The sequence below is a fragment of the Diachasma alloeum genome, unplaced genomic scaffold (assembly GCF_001412515.2).
Source record: "Diachasma alloeum isolate Michigan unplaced genomic scaffold, Dall2.0 Dall_scaffold_00494, whole genome shotgun sequence".
Classification (NCBI taxonomy): Eukaryota; Metazoa; Arthropoda; class Insecta; order Hymenoptera; family Braconidae; genus Diachasma; species Diachasma alloeum.
The window spans coordinates 590,764-613,505 of record NW_021680627.1 but is presented as its reverse complement, the minus strand read 5'-3'; the positions used below and the strand labels follow the sequence as shown (position 1 = coordinate 613,505).

The following is a 22,742-nucleotide window of genomic DNA, read 5'->3' as shown; positions in this document are numbered from 1 at the left end:
AATATCATATGGAGAATGTTCATGTGAATTAGTTGTTGCGAGAAATTTAATGATTTTTTACTATTTGATATTTCAGGAGTAATTTTCTGACATTGTATATGACTCTCTCTAAATTGTCTATTCATTAGGTTTGGACTGGGCACAATATTCTCCAAACAAGAGCAGTACAGCCTGGCGGAATTGCATTTCAAACGTGCGCTGCTAATAAACCCCCATCATTCAGCGATAATGTGTCATATTGGTGTGGTCCAGCATGCATTAAAAAAGACAGATAAAGCGCTACAAACATTGAATAAAGCAATTGAAAACGCATCTGACAATACACTATGCAAATTTCATCGGGCCAGTATCAATTTTTCAATTGGTCGACACACTGAAGCACTCAGAGAATTCGAAGAACTGAAAAATATTGCACCCAAAGAGTCTCTAGTCTACTATTCAATAGGAAAAGTACAGTGTCATCAGTATTTCATTTATTCAGAATGAAATGACACTAACGAATGTATGTTTATCGAATTTTTTGTTACACAGGTTCATAAAAAATTAGGCAATACCCATCTCGCTTTGATGTACTTCAGCTGGGCAACCGATTTGGATCCAAAGGGAGTCAATAGTCAAATCAAAGAGGCTATCCTCAGTCCTGGCCAGGGTGAGGAAGATTCTCCCTCAGCTCAATCTGGTAAATGAATTAAATCTTGAGGATATTCTCATTTTTGTTTCTTTAAAAAAAAACATTATACTGAAGAAAACTTCTATTGTATGAAAATGGCATAATTGCAATGAAATCTGCAAGTGTTTTTGCAGTATTAAGAAAAAAAAAACATGAAAGAATTTGATTATTTCAGGAGATGATCCACAAGCTGCAAACGTGTCAATTGAGCAAGAAGCCGAGACGAGTGGAGAAGTAAGTGTTGAAGGTAGTGGTCTAGCGAGAACAGTCAGCATTGAAGCCCATGCCGATGACAGCGACGATAGTTTATGAAGACACCGAGTGGGCCGCTCGAGCACGATACTTGCGGACCGCTTCAACTCAGTGCGTCGCCATAACGCCCGAACTTATCGTCGCCAACGGCGTAGACGTCGTCGCCGACGTATATCCTGAAACTTTCCCCGCAATACGGCCCCCCGAAATTCACCCAATCCACCGAATGAAACAATAATTTACAATATTTTTTAACTATACAATAATCAAAAGAACAATATTGTTGTTTGCGTCATTACGCATTATCCTCCAAGCCGATAGACTTTTTTTTCATCTATTGATATTGATAAAATTGATAAAAATGTCAGCATCATTTACTCTTCTGAACACAAACGAAACTTGACAGTTTTCCATCTTTCCTAAGTTCCCTTGCCTTCGAAAATTGGAAACAAAAAGTAAAATAAAATAACAAAATACCAAAGTAAACTGTCACAACTATCTTGGTATCTAATTCTTCAATTAATTCTCCCAACATGTTTTCTCTTTTCGTTGTATCTGTACATTGCGTGTAACGTGTGATCTGTATATTTTTTTACAATTTTCATATCAAACATTCTTCATCCACTTATTCCGTTTACTTTGATTATCAAATCTAGAAGCTAGACTGGAGACAACTACGTCATCCAGGGCATATTCGGAGAAGAAAAAATTATTAGGAAAAAGGCTACCTAGAGGAGAGAAAAAAAAAACAAATGGAAAAAAAAGTGAATACGATATGAGATTCTTGTGTAAATGTAAATTATGATCAGTAGTATTATTGTAATCGCTGGTGAACTGGTCAGTCTGCTCGTTCGTTGAATAAAACTTACGTTAAAATAGAATAAAAGAAAGACCGTGCAATATATCTATTATCTGCTCCTCATGTTTCCAAATGGGACAAGAAGAACAAGAAGAAGAAAAAACTATGATTCAATAATAACGATGTCAAGCAAATTATGATAAAGAACACGAATGTAGCGTATGGAGCTATAAATATATATATCTACATGAAATTGTTTATTCAATCAAATGAACAATCAGAGATTCCAATGATGGGCTCTCAGATTTCCCTGAAAGGCATGTTTTTTCATATGCATCCCTGTCACGCGTAAACGTGCTTCGCATGAGTGTTGCTTTCATCACATCATCAATGATAAAATTGATGCATTTAAAGCAAGATGACAGCTATTCGATCGTGACAGTTAAAACAATTCAATTGAATTAATAGTTGTGTGGACAGTCCGGAGTGTATGCGATGCTTAATGAAGGGATAGGAGGGTAGATTCAGCCGAATGGAGCAAGCAGGAGCAAGCGCGAAAACTGACTGGCTATGGCGCACACCTTAGCGATTTGGTGCGCCGAAGCAAGTTCCGAACGTACTCGCGTGTGATTGTAGACATTTTATTCTGCTTTATTCGTGTCCCAGCAATACCCGTTGTCACATCTCACTTCCATTGGCAGTTTACTCGCCTCTGTACATGATTTTTTTTTCTCGCCAATGCCTTTTCTCGTAGCTCATGTTTCAGTGACACAGTAGACACTAGAAATAAGTGATGAGTGGAATCGATTATTCCGCGTTTAATACTCAAGTTTGAGGGCATTCAAACAGAAACGTTACAGTGAAAAAGAGTTTACCCCATTTTTCGTTGAAAAAAAAAAGTGTTGAGCAGTGAAAAATTCACGGTAAAGGGAGACGAGAATTCAAGTGGAGAGGATCCGCCTGACGATGGATCACGGCGGTGAAGTATCCGTCAGCTGAGTGCGACTCAGCATTAAAAGATTTTTCAAGTTTTCTACAGAAGAATGGTTAATAGCGAGAGGTAAATGACTCATTCACACGAGAGGCTTTAACGCCCCTCCCCATGCACGACAATTAGCGTTTTAGTTTTTTTGTTGATTTTTATTTTCATCCTCATGAAAAAATTGCCATAAATGTCAAATGAAATGCTCCTCTCCGAGGTGTCGAGATCACTTCCGACTTGTCATGTTGGAATGAAAATGAGGAAATGTTCACACGGAATTATGCCAAAATATAATTGAATCTTACAACATTGGACTTGGCGCTGAAGTGTGCACGCAATTTCGGTGACGCCCGGGGTTCAGAAGGAACGAAGGGCCAAGCGCGAGTGAGAGTTTTCGTGTGCGTGAAAGGAGCGTAAGCGAGATGGAAAATTCACCCCTACATCCAATGCTGAGGTGGGGCGAACTTTCGATCGGGCTTTTGCCCTTCCGGCATCATTTTCTCTGTCCCCTTATATTCTTTTTTTTTTGATTCGTCATCGATTAACACTCTTTCTGACAGATTCGCTTTTTTCATTTGATAATCAAGTTCAAGGTAATCTTAATTTTATAATGAATAAAAATGTTGACTTGTAGGAAATTCTGTGGAAAATATCTCTTCTTACTGAAATAGTTTCAGTTTTCGTGTCGATTGCATTCAATACGGAAAAAACCCATTCAGCAAAGTGATTCTATCGAGAGCCTGTCCTCCTTCAGAACGATCGTTATTGTTGTTCTAAAACCTAGTTCTATTCATGTACAAAGTTTGAAACGATCTAAAAAGATCGGGAGAGTGAAAAGAGTTCCAAGCGCATGTTATAAAAAGAGGAGGAAGTAGGTGCTGATGAATAACGTCTTCCTGAATCCCTTTAATCCCATAATCCCTTCTCAATCTTTCCGCGCTTCTACACGTCATATCCTCCCTCCATTAGCTTTCAAGCAGGGTGTTTGATTTGGCGATACGTTTCAATAGTCGACATCTCTCTTGAAATAAAAAAAAAAGAGACTTATCTGTCGACAAGCTATTTTACGCAATTCGAATCTTCATAATCTAGCTGCACGTTCCAATTTGTGGAGTCATATTGGAATGAGAGCAGGGGGTTGTTAGTGGGAGGGGGCAGCGGCCGCGTTAATCGTAGATGAGTTTACGAGAGGTTAATTGGGTCATGGATTCTAATGTATATGATGAAATTTCTTAGATTGTTGGTGATATCAAAATGAATGCTACGCTGAATTAATAAAACCCGCGTCACATGTAATATCTCGCTAGATGTAAAGTAAATCCGTGTCTTTTATGCACTAATTAATGTAGAAAAGTTGGCAGTCCACACCTAACGAATTTAAGAAAGTTAAACTAGTAATGAGTGACAAACTTCATCATATCCGGTTATATTCTCTGCAAAGTTTGACCTTTCCAGGGCAAAAGGGTATTGTGCTTTTGAAACATCCCTTCTTCCACTTGGCGTACTCTCCCCTTTCCCAACTCCTCTGTCATGGTGAAGTGAAAAGGCTAATGCGTGGGCCCAAAAAATAGTGAGATTCCGCGAGGAATAACCATTCCCGAGGGACAATTACCTTTTTCATTTCACCACTGGAAATAATTCTTAAAAGGTACAGTTCCCATTTTGATGCTTTCTCAACAAAGGGCTGAAAAAAAACCCTTATATATACTACGAATCAGACAAAAGAAACACTGAGGATGACCGCGATTTGACCAACCTTCTCTTTTCGCCGCTTATTTCTACAGATGAAGAATTGACAAATGGCAGTTTCATCGGAGTGCATCGCAAAGCCGGAAAAATATGTTCCGAGGGGATTTCTTCGTTGATTGAAACCGTTAAATGTAGCCGCTCAAACAATGGGATAAGAATATAAGTGTATTACTTATAGATGAGGAGAGAAAACCATTAAAATTCAATTTCCACTGATTTTGATGATTTGCCAATGCAAACGTTGCCACAACCATTAGTCGATGATACCAGGGAGAAGGCCTGATCGATGAGCAGTGAGGATGCTATATACATTAATCCAGCTTAAAACCCATGCAAACCCTCTTCCGCAACGGATATGAATGTCTAGACGTCCGACCAAATACACACAGTCACTACTATACTTTCCAATCTACTCCTGAACCTCTCGTACTCACCTCCCGCTAAACTGATTAGTGTACCATTTGTAGCATGCGCAAAATCACATATTCAATGGAGCTTGATGATACACTGGTCGTTATCCTTATCCCGCCCACACGCAATTTCTATTCTTAGAAATAACAAATTTCCCCTCCCTATCAGTTATCTATTTTTGGTTTCTACAAGTAGTCACTGTGTTCGCTTCGCCATGTGGAAATTGTACCTGAGTGGGTTGCGAATAAAAAGAAATAAGCATCATGAAGGAGGAATTAAGGAAGGGAACTAAAAAAAGCCAACAATACGGGGGCAGATTAGTTGGGTATTTCAAGAGGAGAAGAGTGAAATAAGCCTGTATTTCTTATATGTGTATATGAAACGAAATAGGTGTTTTTGCTAGGGTATATACACATTTTCTCTCTTTCTCTCTCTCTCTCACTTTTGGTACTTTCTCAGTGTCGTTGTATAACTAACTCCACCTTCACAGTACCTCTTGGCGTATCCTACTTTGTTCCAGTGAGTACTAAAGTGGCCTAAAGTTGATGATACGATGAGAGAGAGAGAGATGAGAGACGCGTGCTAGCTCAAAGTATATGACACGCGCTCTTTGTCACTAACCCCGGCTAGATTAAATATAAAGAAGACCCGCTGACATATCGGGGAGCACCGCTCGCTAGATTTTCTTTCGGTGTTAGAATAGAGAGCGCTTTACTCTGGTAAATCATTCCGTTCATCAATCCGTGCACATGTCAAGTATATGATTAACTCAATAAAAAAAAAAAATATGACTGTTCAGGTGAAAAAAATCCGCCGCCAGTTGACCTGCATGATGAAACGATCGAGCAAGCCCTTGAACGTCTTGAATAGCAAGACGAGAGTCTCAAGTGGTGCGAGTCGTTGTCGCCGTCACATTAGTAAAAACAACGGCACAGTCTCACATTTCCCAGGTGCTAGATGCGTCTCCATACAGCATTTCATGCTTCCCCAGTGATGAATAGACACGGTAGAAGCATTATAACGGGAAAATGAGTAATCACAGTAATCAGCGACCTGACAAGAAACACTAGACAACACATATCGCAACGGTGTAAAGTAAAAGGGACGAGGCGGGTGGATGCATTGAAAATTTGGATAGAGCGATGAGTGATTTACAAGCCACTCTCGAGTTCTCTCTCGAGCTCTGTAAATTCTACAATGTCGATCTATTTCAACGCGGGTAAGATTCACTCCGCTTACAGAAGGAATGCATAAATGATGGTATTTCTTCAAAACTGCATGAATTCTTGCAGATACTATCAGATACGCACGTCGCTTCGGGTCTCTCCAAAACTGCCAATCAAAGTGGAAGTCGATCAAGTTCGCAATCGTAAGTTTCACTCGTCCCATATTTTTCATTGTGTTGCGCAATTTTTAGAGCTTATGTATAATTTATCCTGAAAATTAGAAAAACGTTCATTAGACAGTATGGAAATGCCAGGTAGCAGCAAGCGTTTCCAAATACTGTATCGAAATGAGGAGATCACGCTGGGCACATCGGTATTGTTTCGAGCGCATGTATTGGTTCATAGCCATAAAATTGAGGAAATACTGTCGCGTACCCACTTTCATCTCGGTATAGAACTGTGGTTTAGCGAGCCCACTCAGCCAGGGAATATGGCCTGTGTATCATCCAGGTGAGTAGATAAGCCAGAATGCCTTCTCCCCATCACACACATCTCTGCATAAATTGTGAATATTTTTTTTTTTTCAAGAGCATTGCAGTTGAATTTCACACCGACAAAAGGTCTCCACTATCATTTACCAGTGCTATTCGATTATTTTCATCTTGCTGCAGTGTCAATGACGATACATGTCTGCTTAGTTGCTCTCCATCAACCATTCGTAAAGTGAGTATCTCAATGACTTTATTTTTCACAAATATATTTATATTTTATTGTCATCAGGAAGAGCATACTTCACTACGTTCAGAGTTGGTAAGTACTCGGTACAAAAAACAAATGGGTGGAGAACAAATAGTGGTAATGTTTCTCCAATTCTAGTGCTCCACGGAGTGGAAAACAATGGCTGCAGTCGAAGCAGGCATCGCCTGCGAATGGAACGAGCAGTACATTTCCAAATACTGTAATTTTCTTTAATATTAATAAATAACGAAGTAGATATAATCCAAAGTCATGTCTATAACTCTCTACACGACTACAGGAAGCAACAACAAAATGCGTGGGTTCGGCAACGAGAATTCAAAACGCAAAACTTATACAACGCGAAGTAGTGAGACTTCTGTTGGCCGCTAGAGAGAATCTCCTCAATGACATAGGAGATCTTGCGAGGCTGCTACCATCGTGGGAACAACGAGACCTCGACAGTTCGATAGCTGAGAGAAAGCACAAAGAACCTCCAAGGGTAATTGCGCACCACGAAAATTAATTAAATTCCCTATAGTTGATGAAATTCAATAATTATAAATGTTATTTATAGATGAGTGATTCGGAAGAAGTGGATATTGCCCAGTTGTGCGCCCAAAACATAGTCCTGTGGCACATTTTTCTCGAGACTTTTACGAAACGAGAGGCAATTCATCAGCATCTTGCGCGAATACATCATCAACTGCGTGTAAATATAATTGCGAGATGCCGTTTAAATTTCTCTCGAGACCCCTCAAAGTATTAAGGTTGATTATTATTCTTCTATTCAGGTGAAACGTTTTGCCGAGGCGTTCTTCGTCCTAGAGAATCCGAGGACATCAGCTGCAGGTTGTTACGATGCCAATTACCAATCGTACCAAGCAGTGAGCGATGCCGCAAGACGATCTACATACCTCCAACATTTGCCACAACTTCCGGTTCACTGTCTTGAGCTGGATGGCGATGCCAACACGGTGCCCATTATCTTCGAGGATCAGTATGCAGACATGACGCAGAGGCATCGCAACAGTATTCCAAATGCGGAAGACTGTAGCTGTGGAATATCTCAAATTTTAGAGTCTCGAACTGCGAGTGTCTGGTCCCCAAGGAGCGAAGGGGCCGCCCAGGACATTGGGGCAATTCAGGCTCGTTTTAGTTTAGTTCCATCGACCCTCCCCGCACGGCATAGTAAGTCTCTAGATCAGTTGGGGCCGGAGATTCCGCCGATGCAGCAACAGAGGACATCTCCTAAAACACTGCCACGATCCATATCCACGCAGTTATTTCCAAAGCACGGAGGGAGAAATACCACATTACCTACGTCAGTGCCATGCAAAGGTCGATCAAGATCGCAGATGCCACTTCATTCTGCACAAAGTACAACCCTTTATCCCACCTTCGGTCAACATCAGGCCTGCTCAGCACCCAATCCCTCGCTAGGTAGTAATACCACTATTACTTTATTTTATTCCATGGCAGATGGAATGTCTGATTTTGAAAATTTTTTAAATGGAACTAATTCAAGACATTTAATCCTTTAGGCTCCACACCAATATCCACTTTACCACGCGCTAAATCGAGTCAACTTCTTGTCCCCAACTCTTGTCGTGAGCAGCATGATTTAGACTCAGACGTAGATGCGCCATCGAATTCAATAACTTCACTTCTAGCTGCTATGTTCCCCGAATTGCCGCCCAATAGTTATCTCCCCGGCTATAGACCGTCGAAAAAGATGAGCGGTGTGACGACTTATGTAGGAGCCTTTGATTTCAATCAATTGACCGGCTGTTTGAATGAGAAAACTGACAGTGGCCAGCGAATGCGAGTGGAGCCTCGTAGCCATAGATTGGCTACACTGCTTCCGAAAAATATTACCAATGGAAATGCCGAAGTCCAATCTCTCCGAACGGCGACATTGGATCGTGCGACTTATCGTGGCAATTCACGGAAGCACGTGCAATCAACGTGTCCAACAGCTGAAACTAAATGTCAGATTAATGATTTAGAGGGGAGGCGTTATCACACATTAGGAAAATCTTCGGAAAATCATGTGGAGCGTATACGAGCAAAGGCTCTGTTTGAAATGCCCAATGGCAATAGTGAGGATGTCAGAAGTCACTCACTTGTCGTAGATCCTCTGAATAAAAGATTTGGCAAGGGATGCACTGATTTTATCGTTGATTCCTACTTTTATCGAACAAATGGAACAAGTGCCAAAGGTCAAGAGAACCGACCGAAACGCCCCAAGAGTACTGAAAGGCTCTTCGATATTGATCACGGAATTGATTGCTGTCAGGATCCCCGGGATTTTTATGAGAGAAAGGATCACGTGAGATCGCGAAATGCTCCGAGGCCGGAGAAAAGAGTATCAAATTTACCGAGGGAATCCCTGTACGAGGTAATTCCCCCCAAGGTAGAACCAAAAACGGAAGAGGGAAAGAGAGGAAGACGACCGCACTCAGCTCCCGCGATAGACAGTGAATTATCGAGAGTCGAAGGTCAAAGTATCAAACGCTGTTGCCATCGTTCGAAAAAACTTGCTCCACCGTACGATAATGCCACCGTGGGACTACTTCCAAACCACAGATTATCCCAAAATCCAGCGATTCCCATGAGTGTTGTTGAAGTAGAAAATAATAACAAAATCATATTGAAAATTGAATCACCGGAGAGGAGTGATATTTTGCCAGGTCAGGGCAATCGACCGGATGAATCTAATTGTGGTGAACCCCTGCCGAATGCGAAGAGATTGCGATGTGCAAGTGTGCCAGTTGCTCAAAATAAGATGGTAGTGCCGAGAAGTGCTGTTTCATTACCATGTATGCCAATCAGAGATAGTAAAGATACACTTGGTTGTGAGCTCATCACAATGGCTCCAATAAGTCCAACATCGTCGAGACCAAGCAGTCCCGCCACCAGCACAGATTCGGGAAATTTAACGTCAGAGTGTTCAGGCTGGGTGAGTAGTGGAGATACTTCAAGCTCCGAACACAAACGCACTGGTATTGCGATAGGTGAGCAGACGAAATCACGACAAATGAAAATAACATCGCGAAAAGATCGAAAAGGAAGGAAATCCAAGAATTTAAAATTAGAGAGCCACTGTTACGAGGAAGTTCGTCTACCACCACCCAAGATGTTTCAGGATGAGCCACCACCACCGGAAGCCTTCAGGGATCCAGCACCAATTCCCATGATTGACAATCCACTCTATCACGTATACGAAAGTGTGAAGAAAGCAAAAAGTCCAAAGCAGAACAAAACCGCGCCGTGCAGTCCCCAGAGAAACCGAGACAGAGTTGAAAGAGGAGAACGGGAGAGCATTTACGGTGCACGTGATTTTTGTTTCGACTGTTATCAAGAGGGAAAAGAACTCTTACAATCAACACAGGACGATGTCATTAATTTCAATAAGCTTAAAGAAGACTTCAAGGAACGGATTAATTTTTCTGGTAAAATGTACAGGTGTGTTATTATAGAATCTTCACGTTAATCTAAGCAATAGTATGTAATCAACCGATTAATTGGGTACATCGTTAATTGAATATGAGGTTTTTTCACGTTGCACGCAGCGATTATCCAGTTCTTGCATCGAGCCTACCTTATTTTTACATAAGCGACGAGTATAGACTATTTTCACCCGAAGGCTCTCATCTCATCGTCTGCGTGCATGGTCTCGATGGTAATGCCGCAGATCTTCGACTTGTCAAGACATACCTTGAACTTGGCTTGTCCGGAGCCCATCTAGATTTTCTAATGTCAGAGAGAAATCAGGTAATTTCAACTCTTTATAATGTATTTTTTCATAAAATTATCAACCTTTTTTGTTTTTCATCAACTTAAGGGCGATACCTTCTCTGATTTTGACACTATGACCGATCGATTAGTTGAGGAAATTTTACATCACATAGAAACCTCAGGACTGAATCCAACCAAAGTCAGTTTTATTGGCCATTCCCTTGGGACCATTATAATTCGTAGTGCTCTGACAAGGCCACAACTTCGGCCTCTTTTGCCAAGACTTCATACATTCCTAAGTTTAAGTGGACCACATCTTGGTACGCTGTACAATACCAGCGGCCTCGTCAATGCCGGTAACTATTTTTCAATTTAATCTTGCCATTCATTGAATTTTCAATCCCATTGATCCTTATGAATTTCATCAGGCATGTGGTTTATGCAAAAATGGAAAAAATCCGGCTCACTCTTGCAACTATCAATGAAAGATTCGTCAGACGTGCGACGATCATTCATGTTTCGTTTGAGTCAACGAAGTAATCTCCAGCGATTCAAACATGTACTTCTCTGTGGCAGTGCTCAAGATCGTTATGTGCCCCTTCACTCGGCGCGTATTGAACTCTGTAAAGCTGCGGTTCGTGATCCAACTGATCAAGGTATAATATCCATTACCCAATCACTAACTCAATCAATGTAAATTGAATTCGAGTGCATTCATTCGGGTGTGTACCTTTTCCAGTCGTATAAACTGGCGACAACGCGTTGAGCACGATTAGTAAATAGATGAATGACCACTTTGGTAATATACTCAGAAGAGCAGAAAGGGGATAGGCAGCATTAAAAAAAAAATCCCTCCCTGTTCACAATCTACGTGATGCCTCGATAACAATATAAAATCCATTAGCGAATGTAAATTTTTGCAGGTGCAGCCTACAGAGAGATGGTGCACAATATTCTTTATCCAGTAATGTCGACTTCAGGTGTAACTTTAGTACGTTATGACGTTCATCATGCGTTACAAGCTACAGCAAATTCTCTCATCGGTCGTGCTGCACATATAGCTGTATTAGATTCTGAACTTTTCATAGAAAAATTCCTCCTCGTCTCGGGGCTCAAGTACTTCAGATAAAAAAAAACTGCATTAAGGACCGCTCCATCCCCCACCAGACTATGAGTTCCGTTCATAATTTGGTTCCATACCGATAATAATGCATGTGTGTGTGGCTAATATACGTATGGGTTTTTACTTCATTTTTATTCCATTCAAGCTCAATTTAACGAACTGAGAAAAAAAGACTATAAAGTCAAGATTAGCTCGTAATAATAGGTTTTTATCTTACTTTTATTATCATTTTAATGTCAAAATATCATCTCACTATTGGAATAATCATTACAAGGGAATTCGTTCGGCCTAATCGAATGCATTTCACTAATGCCCGAAGACCCATTCCGACGATATTACCGAGCGTTCTCATCCCCGATTACCGAATGAACGCCGTATACTCGTCACGTTATTTCCTTAAGCTCTCAACAAACTGTGGACGTTCTACTATCGAGATAATTGATAGTATAGTTATTTACCAAATTATTACTACGAAATTTGAATACTTGCATTTATTATCAGTACCAAGTATATTTCTCTATAACTGACTGAGTCATTGAAACAAAAAAAAAATGAATAATTAATCGAAAGGTTCCTTATGTTTAGCATTATCGTTAGTAACAGTATAATAATGACCTTCCAAAGTGGAGCTGCTGACGTCCAGTGCATACAGGTAACAATGGTGGACTGAATTGCAATAAGTCAATTTTTCTACTAGGAATGTCATCGTGTTTTTTAATAATTTGATCTCATCACTCGATTACTATCAAAAGCAATACATCAAAAAAAAAAAGAAAATAAATCGGATAAACACATTCGTATAGAGATAAACCATAAAGATGAACTTTAAACGTAAAGATGATATATACAAATTAGAGTAAAATTGTTTTGTATTGTGAAAAAAAAATATGAAGTCGGAGAATATATAATTCATTGAGAATTTCATTCGATGATTCACAAAAAAATATCGAGCTAATTCTTCTTAGACATTCAATCAATGTGGACAAGAATCACGAGTAAGAGTGTCACAGCGCCGTGTCATAAAATTAGGAAAGTCACGAAACATATGTCAATTTTATCCCTCAGATAATAGTACGTGTCGATGATTGTATTAACCCGAAAAATTTTAAAAATCTGAAGTGGGGAGATTTAAAAACGAAAAGTGCTATTTGAAAACACGAACGAATAACGAAAATATCCATCACCTCGTGGGATAGGATGTTATAATGATCTCTCAATTAAATATTGCTATCAAGAATTCAACGGTGAGTCCCTCCAAATAGATCTCAATTGCTCAGAACAATCTAGTGTGTATAAATAGTGATATCATTGAGGGATAAATAGATTTAATTACATGACTTGATGTAAAGAAAAATAATCTGGAGGCTCAAATGTTTCCAAAATTCAATGGTCGCGATTTACTCATCAGAAGATATTCATGTCTTTGTGGTTCTTTTTCTTTAATTAAATAAAACGTCACATTTATGAGTAGTATATTATGCGAATTGTAGTGAAAACAATTGTTTTTGGAATGGTTTTACCATCCTAATGAAAAAGGAATACATTTCCCAAATTCCGTATACATTTCGGACGCTCAAGTCTTCACTGTCAACCGAATTAACAAAATGCACATTCAACCGAGCATCATTGCAACATGAGGGAAGAAAAAGGAGACAAGTGTGTTGAAAATCCAACGACAATGAGTAATTTTTTTTAAATCTAGCGAAATGATCATGAGGAAAGCTCTAATGGAAATATACAAACAAAAGAATGAAAACCCTCGGCGTATGGAATTTCCTAAAGGAAATCCAACATATAAGACGTATTATGCTGTGTGCCATGTGGGATGTATACTGTAGGTAATTAAAATTATCATTCATTGTGAGAAGATGAAATTTGCGATTGGCACTATATAACTGACAAAGTAATAAATGTTAACACCAAAAACAATCTAAATAAATACGAGAGAAATAAAAAGTAAGTTATGAAACTATGACAGAGAAATATGGAAATTGTGAAGTAAATAGTGTACACAGTATACATAATTACTATTATACATATTGCGATGTATATAATAATATGTGAGATATAGTTTAATAAAAATAATAACTATTATTATTAAGCGAAAAATTTCTTCATTTCCCTCCGACCTGTTCCTGTCTGTCCCTGTCTCGACCCCCTCCGAAAATCATTCAATACTTATTTACCGCGATGGAGTAAATATACTTAAAAGCCAACAGGGCGTGAAATGTTGTCCACATGTTCCGTTTACTTCCGCCGAAAAAATGCTATCAGCTCTAAATGCACCTCAGCTCATTTGTATGTCCACACGTATCAAAATAAATTGACGACGGATCATTTGTTGCCAGTTGAGTGAGGCCGAAATGTATCGCTTCCTGGCGCTATCTCTAGTGCCGCGCAGATGTTATATACGCACGTGCTCCCGTGAAAAGCCCCGTGACGATCTCTCCTCCCCCCGGACCCTTCGACTCATAGAATCCTGGGGGGAAGTGAATCGTACCTATAGAACAACCTCGACAATAGCGAGAACCCAGAATTTTCGTAACAATGTGAACCATGTGCACGGACACGCGTTCGATCGTGAGCCGAAGAAAGAACGAATGCGGTTAATCACAAAAAAAATTCCAAGACCAAAACAATGAACAAGAAATCATCTCGCAGAAAAATTCCGAGTAAAATTACTGGATGCCTCGAAGAATTATTAATTACCGCGGAAATAGAGTTGTTGGAGGAATGCCCATACTCTAGCAAAACTCTTTCATCACACACGATTTGTTTATCTAGTCTGAAATATCCGCCACTTAATTCCACGCATCTTTGATTTTTTTGGTTATGATGAGAATCAGAAATTCATCTCATTGTGACGAGAAATCAAGGATGGAGAGTAATAAACCCGATTGTTTTACGTTTTAAACTTTGAGCATACATACCCTTTGTCTGTTGGTGACCACCCTCGGGCGACAATGGGGGTTGGTAGGTACCGATTGCGCATTCCGCCTATACACGCTTGAATTTGCTCCGCACGTGGCTAACCACTGGGGTCTCTCTACTCCCAGAGTTTAGATTTAGTGTAGTTTTCTGCAGGGGTTCTGCTGGCTGCCAACCAGTCCATACGTGAATCGCCTGACACTTGGCGTCCGACTGGCAAACGGAGCGCTCCTGTTGTTGCATTCAATTTTTCATTCATGCGATGTATTGATGTGTTTGTTTGTTTGTTTATTTACTTACTTCAATTTTGAAAGCTCGAGTGAACTTTTAAATTGGAATTGCATTAGTTTCGATAAAACCGGATTCGTCTCTCAATGGACAATTGGCATAAAAACGCGGAATAATAGAGTGGCAGCCGCAATAAGTCATACGAAGCCGGTCTGTTTACATGTAATCCCACCCGGAATGTTAGTTCTTCATAGTTTATGTAAACAGTATTCTTCGCGAGTGTTTTTAATAGAAATGAACTTGCTGAAAAGTTACCGGCAAACTTTCTGGAAATAGTACATCCATTATACGGAACCTTGAAAGTATCTGTCTGCATACATCACAATGTGTATCCACCTGTAAGTGATTCTCTGTGGAATTACATCAGAGTCCTTGAGAAGAAGAAGAGAAGAAAATGCTCAATTTTCACATTGGCACGGGACCAAAAAAACGTACTAATTCGAAACAATGAGGTCATACACTCTTCTCGAATCGCCAACTCAAAACGCTGATTCTTTTTCTGGAAGAGAGTCCAGAAAAATTATGGTGAATCGAGAAGATCGTGAACTTTTTCATTCCACCAGTTCTAAATTTAATAGTCCAATTGAAATACTTGGAAATTCCGGGAGTCATATCGATATAGGTTTATTTCCAGTCGTCTCTCAAGCCTCAAGGACCTAATACCTGACTCTCCAGAGGTTTCAAGTGGTCTCTCATGAGATCAGAAACAGTAATCAGCATTGATAAACAAGTGGCCGTCGTAATCTGATATTGATGTAATGTTGAAAACTATTAAAAATGCAATCGTCCAGATGGCTAACAGGGATATCGTTAGTGTTCGCGATTTTTATGCATATAAATACAACTACTGGGAAGACATCGAGGACTTTAAAGGCAGTGAAACTGACTGGTGGTTATATGGAAATTGTGGAAGAGGAGGTGTGTTCAAATGCCCTACTGCGACTTACCTGTCGCTCGCTTCGAGCTTTCATCTTTGTTCTCCAGGCAGAGTACCATCGGAAGACTACAAACGCATGTGAACATTCAGTGAAAGCCTATAAACGTGCGGCTGAGTGGTACGACTATAACTCAAGGATACGTAAAACTGTAACTATTGAACTCAGGGGTAACTACATTAAAGATGAGGATGACGAGAGTGGTCCAGTAGTAGATCTCCGGAAATCTTTCAATAGAAAGTAAGTCAAACGCTATTTTTCCGTATTTTTATGGGCCCGAAACAAAACGAATTCCAATTGTTTTCGTGCTCATTCTTCTTTTTTTCCGGTAATTGAGATTATCGGCCACTGGTTCATGATAAAAAAAAACGAATGGGTACAAAAATAATTGAAATCCGTTTAGTTTGTTCTCGATAGCTTCCATGGCCTCTCAATATGACCTGTGCTGTACTGATTTACTTGAACAGTGCGATCATAATCTTATTTTAATTATCGGTGTCCTTCACTTCAAATGAAAATCCAACTGGGGAAACCCGAGAGGTGACTTTTACCCAGTGGTAACCACGAAAGTGTAGACACGAGTGATGTATTAGGTATCTGCATGAAGGGCATACAGTAGTACAGCACGATTTTTGCGTATTATTTGTACAATTCGTAGCTTATATTATTTCCCTCCGATACAGATGTAGCTTTCATCGAAAAAATTTCCCCGTTTGGAGCTGTACTATATAAAATATCTAATAGTATACGAAGAATGGGAAGAAACACAGATGTGTAGTTGAGAAGGGGAGGGTGAGAGAGATCGGGAATCGAGGATATTTACCTAAAGGGCGATCTCACAAAAGAGTCTATCGGAGATCGAATTCATTGCTCCTGCGGCAGCAGAAGCGTGGAACATTCTTCTGCCGATTGAGAACAATAAGTTAGTTAATGAAGATATAGAGTCTGAGAGCTCTAACGCTTATGTCCCCTTCGAATTCTTGAAATGAACAATGGATTTCGGACAAACGGCCAAGTTAATACCCTCAGTATATGATCCATCGGCGAATGATAATTTTATCGCATCTCACGACATATTTCTTGAGTAATTGCACTGTCAACAGCCAACCCTGGCATCTGTTTCTGTCTAACGCACGCACTCGCAACGCCTAGAAATTCATATTTGTCGCATAACACCCCAGTCTCTTTCCACTTCCCGCTATTTGGCACCCCCCTCACTCTATTCCCTTTCATTTTATCCACTTCTGCCATCGCATCGAAGGGGTGAACGTAGTCTCTGCCGCTTCAATCGCACGATTCACCCTTCCTGTATTACTTGAGGGTGAGCATTGTAATTACATTCCCGGTAGACTTTCTTTTTTGATAAAATATACACACTGCAAGCCGACCTGAATATGCAAATACGAGTCATTGAAAATATATTTCAGCAAGGATCGTATTATTTCTCCGTAACGACAGCGAATTGATTGTCCCCTGAATTTCTGTGTAGATGTTCCGGCCACCACCACTGCCGATTCACGGTTGCTGAGGATCATCCAGGGGGAGTTGATTGGCCAACTGCTGATCTGCAGCTCAAATATGCCTGCATACCCGGTAATAGATACTATAAATTACTTTGACTACCCCTAATTTTATGACCTTGGACATCTGTTCCCGAAAGAATAAATAGAGTGCGGTGTAGCGTCGGTTGTTCGCCAATTTGTCATTGTTAGAACAAATATGAAGCTATTTGTTTTGCTCTTCGATGAGTTTAATTTTTTGATCTTTCAATTCTTTTTTCTCTTTCGTTTTTGTGTCATTATTATCTACCCCTCTTTTTCATCCAATTCCCAGTGAATTCGCTATAAAATTCAGTTGAACTATCTATTTTTAGTTTTTAGGAATTTCTATACAGAATGTTTCAATGGTTTCAATTGAAAAAGATGTGTAGAAAAAGGTAAATCTATTGAATTCACTATTGACTTTTTCTGACAGAAGATGCAGTACGACGATACTGCAACACAGAAGTGAGGATAAACCACGGTGAGGCTGGGTACATAAAATCGCCGGGTTATCCTCTCTACTATCCCGGTGAATATTCCTGCGGTTGGGCCTTCAAAACCGTCCCAGGCCAAAAAGTTTTACTCCACTTTCATGACTTCAACATTCGCAGTAAGGCAATTGTATCTCATTAATGCAAATAGATCCTAATGAATAATTAACTTGATCAGACTACAACATTCGTATCGTATTTAAGGCCCTGAGTCTGATGGCAACTGCGCCGATCTCATCCGAATTCAAGACAGTGGAAATACGATATTCGAGTCATGTGGCACCCGCATCGGCACTCGAATTGTGTCGAATTCCAATCAGGTGACTTTGGATCTCATATCATCATCCAGGCTCTACCCCGCACGGGGATTTCTATTGCAATACGAAGGTAATGAAGCGCATGATGAATCATTTTTTACTTTTTGTCATGTCACGTTGTAAATTCGTTACAGCTGTTGGATGCCCCGAGACCCTGGCGCCTAATGGAAGTTTCGTTGCGAATGATACTGCCGAAATGAGGACCTTCCAATGTCACACCGGCAACATTTTTCCAGACACAAAGATGCCCACGAAGACGGTAAAATGTAATCGAGGGCATTGGAACGAGAGCATCGAGCATTTACCAAATTGCGTTGGTAAGAAAAATAGAAAAATTGCATTTTTTTCATTAATAGTATCAGATACAGGGTAAACATTGGTGCAATTTCAAAATTGTAGGACTTATAGGTATCGAGAAATTAAATAAAAAATGAGCTTTACACAGTGGCTTTTATGGAGTTATGATTTAATGCAACAAACACCCCCAGGGGTTGAAAAAATTTGGAGATATGAGGAATGATGTGCTAAATGTGATGGCGGCGGGAAAGAATGGGATAGCGGGGTGAATAACAGATATTTCAGTCCCCCCCCCCAGTCAATCGCATGCTTTCTCGACGTTCGTCGCGCGCCACATAGCATTTTCCGTATTTATTTTCTCGATATGTAGTTCCGGTCGATGGTTTAACAATTTTATCGGATGAATTAATATAATTTTCTCTACCACTGGAAAAAAAGTTTTTTTTCATTATTTCTTATCAAAGACGAATGACACCCTCAAAAGTTTGCGATTTCCACAAAAAAAAATGACTTCAAAAATACGCGTGTGGCTTTCATTCCTACGGCCCTGAGAACTGAACGGAGAGCGACCTTTTTTGAAGGGGGCGAGAGACCCTCACACAAATGACGAGTGACGAGTCACTGGGCGCAAAGCAGAGTGTAGTGGGAGAAAGTGGGCAAAGTTGTGCGCGCGTGAGTAGGGGAGTAGATAGATATATACGATGAATGCGTTCTGTTCCCTGTTTCCACGTGAAACTTTCTTGTTTGCCGAGCCAAGCCAGTCAAGCCAGTACAGTCGCGACAATTCGACTGGAGTAGCACGTGTGCATACGGCGTTAAAATATCTTTAGGAAAAAAAGCAGTTTAGGCAGGTGAGTGGGCGAAATATTAGCAGTACGAATGTACACAAACCCATCTATATTACCTCTCCGTCATTTGACGTACTCAGCAATTGATTCCCACGATTCTTTCATTTATATTGTTCATTCTTCATGCTTACACCGCGTGAAATTCACTGAAATTCGATCGATGAACAAACTATCAATGAAACTGTTGTAAGATGAACGGAAAGAAACAGATAACAATGGTCATAACAATGGGCTCGTTCTTGTCTTGATGCATTGAAAGGAGCCTATCTATGCATATTGTCGGTCGGCAAATGAACCCGATGATATGCCACTGGTATGGCAGTAACATCTTCTCTCCACAATTTACGATAAATCATCGAAATACATTTTTATCGTTGCGTAAGAGGAATGAGTTCTCGTGAATGAAAAACCAGCGGGCCCACATTTCCTTGATCGAATGAGATAGCAAACATTGAATAAGATTTATGGAATAATGATAAACTTGAGTTCAAAGGGTCATTATTTAATGTCAATACAAGATGATAACCCAGTGGAAAGAGCGGATCACGCCACTCAACACCAGATTTCAATAAGACCATAAGACCACTGGTAGAGAAACCCAGTAACGCATTGGATGTCTCTCGGTATGGTGATGATGTTAAATTTTTAACTTGCCAACCTTTGACCTCATAACCCAGAGTATTGTGCTTGAATTGGAGTGCTCGGAGATCTGATATCCGGTAGTGCTTCAACCCACATTCTTCAGTACTATTCAAAAATTAACTCTCGAGTGTATGCATAGTGCCATTAGCTATGAAACACTCAGAATTTTAATGAGTTTTTTATGGATAAGAGGAATGCTTGAAGCTCTACTAACACTGGAATTCGATGTTGCATCTAGTGTACTACACCAGTTGAAATAAATTTAGATAGGGGAATAAAAGAAGAGTCAAGTGACGAAGAATAAGGCAGTAAGAAGTGAGACTTTGGACAGTATTTTACTCAACTGTAGTAAAGAAACAGACGTTCGACGGGAGGTAAAAAGGGAAGGGGAAAAGACAAACAGAGAATTGGCTACAGTTTAGTTGATACCACGCGTGCGAGGAAGACGTGATGCTGCTGCTGCTGGATGTTCACAGCTGACAGCGGGCCTTCACGAAAGAGAAAACAAATAAATAAAAGGAGAACTCTCGGTTGATAGGATTTCAAATCCTTGGCTACGGTTTTTTTTCAACTGTGTTATCGATTGTTTATCGAGAGAGATATCACCATCATGATACGAATATTCACCGACACCTTCAGGAATCTCATCAGTGAGTGGTTTTTTATTTCATAACGTTGGTTTGAAATATTGGTGAAGAGCTTTATGCCACATTCCTGGTATTTAAAATTGTAATGACTCGGAAAATCTCCAACTTATCTTGGAAGATATTGCTATCAGTTGCATTTGCAGTTGATGAGATAGTATTTTGGAGACAATATTTTTGTAAGGTGTCAATTGATGACTATTGCTGTTCGAAATTTTTCAATTTCGATTCGTAATCAGTAGATAATACTAGAGGCACTCCGAAACTCCCTTCGGATGGGGAAAAGAAGAGATTGCGGGTTTATCGGAAAAAATAGCTGTTTGACCATGACGTTAAGATCGAGTAAACCGCTAGTGTCATCACTCCGGAGAGAAGAAAGAACCGATACATTTTGCGCTGACTACTCTGTAAGAGATAAACATCTATATGGATAAATATGATGCGAACGTGATGAACGCGTGATATCGGAGAGCAATTGGAAACGACCGAAGATGATATTATTTTGTTCATCACGCGTAACATTTTCCTTCAGTTTCATTGACAATCTTACTATTCTGTATGTACATGTATTGTATTTCTGGAAACTATGATACGAGTCTTGCGGAGAACTCTTATCAGAGACGCACTTGAAATACGAGAGTTGAAAGTTACATTCATTCTGATGAAATCGTACTTTTGATTTTCTTCATTCAATATTATCCTCTGCGATGGCGATGAAGCACATTCATTTCAATTTTAGATATCGACAAATGAAAAAGTCGAATAATCCCGTGCTCAATTTTTTCAGCTTCTTCTGCAACGATTCTAAAGGCAGAATCGGAAAATAATCGGCTGTCAAGCCTCTCAGGGGACAACACACCTGGTACAGGGGTGAGAATAGGACGTGGGGAGAGCGCAGACTCAACATTCAACATGGACCCAGCAGCACCAGCCATGATCAAACAGACCGACTACGTGATAGGTTAGTAAATAATTATTAATTTCATTTTTTGAAGCTTATAATTACCCCAAATATATACATACATCTGTTTTTTTTATATTAGAAACCCATTTACAGGGCTTGTGAGCCTCAATTTCAACACAATGTGTATGAATGTATATAATTGGACCGAATTCATGAGACTTTTTTGTTCACATTCTTTAAAAAACTTATCAATAGCATCAATAACAATGGATTACCCCAGATAGTGAAAAAACTTTGCACAAAATCCATATCAGCTGGCGATCGTTGGTCTGCATTACTCACGCTGAATGCAAAAAAAGTGTAAAGTTCGAGTGAAACAAGTTCAGAGTTCATCGTGCCACATGGTAGATTCATTCGTGGATGAGTCACTCCGTTTCATGCACAGCCAAGAAACTACAAGATATCATTTATCAAAGAATCCATTCATTACTGAATTATCATTGAATGTCATGTGTTGACTGTAGTATTTTGTCCCTGTTGCAGATGTATTATTACCTACGATCCTCATGGCGTTACTATTCGTGGGCAACGCCGTTATCGTTTATCTCATATTCCAGTACCGAAAAAGGTAATTGTCCATTCTAAGAAAACGCCGACTGTGTGATTTCTTCTTCGCATTGGCTCACCAAGTATTGTCATTCCCTTACAGAAAAATACCAGCGGCAGGTGAACGAGAGGAGATGAGAGAGCTGTCTGATGTCCCACAAGTTTGACCATGATTTCAAACAAATATACAAATATATATTTTAGCTCTAAGTCGAATGAAAAAGATGGAAGTTTAATGGCCTATTGCGAAGGTTCATTGCAGTGAGATGAATGAACAATTAAAATGACTCGAATTATGCAAATTTAGTATCGATACAGAATTGACAAGTTCCTTTGAAAGTTCTACGGCTATAAAGTGTAAACATGGGGGTTATAAAACTCGAGTGAAGTCTGATGAGTTGCAATACTCCTTGTAAAAAAAATATTCAAAAATACTGCATTAACGAGAATGCAAAACGGATTCGTCCTGCGATAAGTCGAAAGACAATTCATCGCATTTACAAAAATTTCCGCGCATCTATCAACATAATGATACAAGAAAAAAATGATTTTTACTTACCCAGTCGTGAGAGGAATACATGAGTCGTTGCTTTACCATCGAATGAACATTCTCCAATTGCCATGTATAAATATTTTGTATGTACATTACAAAAAGAATATAACGTGTATTATA

The 22,742-nt window shown here is 39.7% G+C and overlaps 4 protein-coding genes across 4 annotated transcripts in view; 3 read left to right on the top strand and 1 right to left on the bottom strand.

Annotated features, from left to right (window-relative positions):
- LOC107042613 (cell division cycle protein 27 homolog) overlaps positions 1-1,974 on the top strand; it is a 5,035-nt gene extending 3,061 nt beyond the window's left edge. Inside the window, exons 5-7 of the mRNA XM_015263728.2 lie at positions 129-450; positions 532-679; positions 846-1,974. Of these exons, the coding sequence (XP_015119214.1) occupies positions 129-450; positions 532-679; positions 846-982 (607 nt within the window). The 3' untranslated portion in view covers positions 983-1,974. The remainder of the gene's footprint in view (positions 1-128; positions 451-531; positions 680-845) is intronic.
- Positions 1-14,896, bottom strand: part of LOC107042616 (protein Mpv17) — a 20,142-nt gene extending 5,246 nt beyond the window's left edge. The window contains exons 1-2 of the mRNA XM_015263733.2: positions 14,857-14,896; positions 14,559-14,787 (exon numbers count right to left, since the gene is read on the bottom strand). The gene's annotated coding sequence lies outside the window, so the exon portion shown is untranslated. The remainder of the gene's footprint in view (positions 1-14,558; positions 14,788-14,856) is intronic.
- Positions 5,823-13,722, top strand: LOC107042617 (protein FAM135A). The gene is made up of 14 exons (XM_015263734.1): positions 5,823-6,082; positions 6,156-6,232; positions 6,311-6,539; positions 6,618-6,752; positions 6,810-6,839; positions 6,906-6,987; positions 7,066-7,266; positions 7,342-7,476; positions 7,559-8,207; positions 8,309-10,232; positions 10,340-10,541; positions 10,612-10,861; positions 10,934-11,161; positions 11,429-13,722. The coding sequence occupies exons 1-14, from the start codon at positions 6,006-6,008 to the stop codon at positions 11,632-11,634; spliced, it is 4,425 nt and encodes a 1,474-aa protein (XP_015119220.1). The 5' UTR covers positions 5,823-6,005; the 3' UTR covers positions 11,635-13,722.
- Positions 14,757-22,742, top strand: LOC107042615 (cubilin). The gene is made up of 8 exons (XM_015263730.2): positions 14,757-16,019; positions 17,269-17,372; positions 17,754-17,930; positions 18,016-18,198; positions 18,263-18,445; positions 21,347-21,520; positions 22,007-22,091; positions 22,173-22,742. The coding sequence occupies exons 1-8, from the start codon at positions 15,622-15,624 to the stop codon at positions 22,234-22,236; spliced, it is 1,368 nt and encodes a 455-aa protein (XP_015119216.1). The 5' UTR covers positions 14,757-15,621; the 3' UTR covers positions 22,237-22,742.

Excerpts from the sequence above, each read along its gene's own strand:
- LOC107042617 (XM_015263734.1), top strand. The coding sequence starts at position 6,006 with ATGAGTGATTTACAAGCCACTCTCGAGTTCTCTCTCGAGCTCTGTAAA. Across the intron at positions 10,542-10,611 it reads TAATGTCAGAGAGAAATCAG|GGCGATACCTTCTCTGATTT; the intron begins GTAATTTCAACT and ends CATCAACTTAAG. Across the intron at positions 10,862-10,933 it reads CAGCGGCCTCGTCAATGCCG|GCATGTGGTTTATGCAAAAA; the intron begins GTAACTATTTTT and ends GAATTTCATCAG.
- LOC107042615 (XM_015263730.2), top strand. The coding sequence starts at position 15,622 with ATGCAATCGTCCAGATGGCTAACAGGGATATCGTTAGTGTTCGCGATT. Across the intron at positions 17,931-18,015 it reads TCATGACTTCAACATTCGCA|GCCCTGAGTCTGATGGCAAC; the intron begins GTAAGGCAATTG and ends ATCGTATTTAAG. Across the intron at positions 18,446-21,346 it reads GCATTTACCAAATTGCGTTG|CTTCTTCTGCAACGATTCTA; the intron begins GTAAGAAAAATA and ends CAATTTTTTCAG.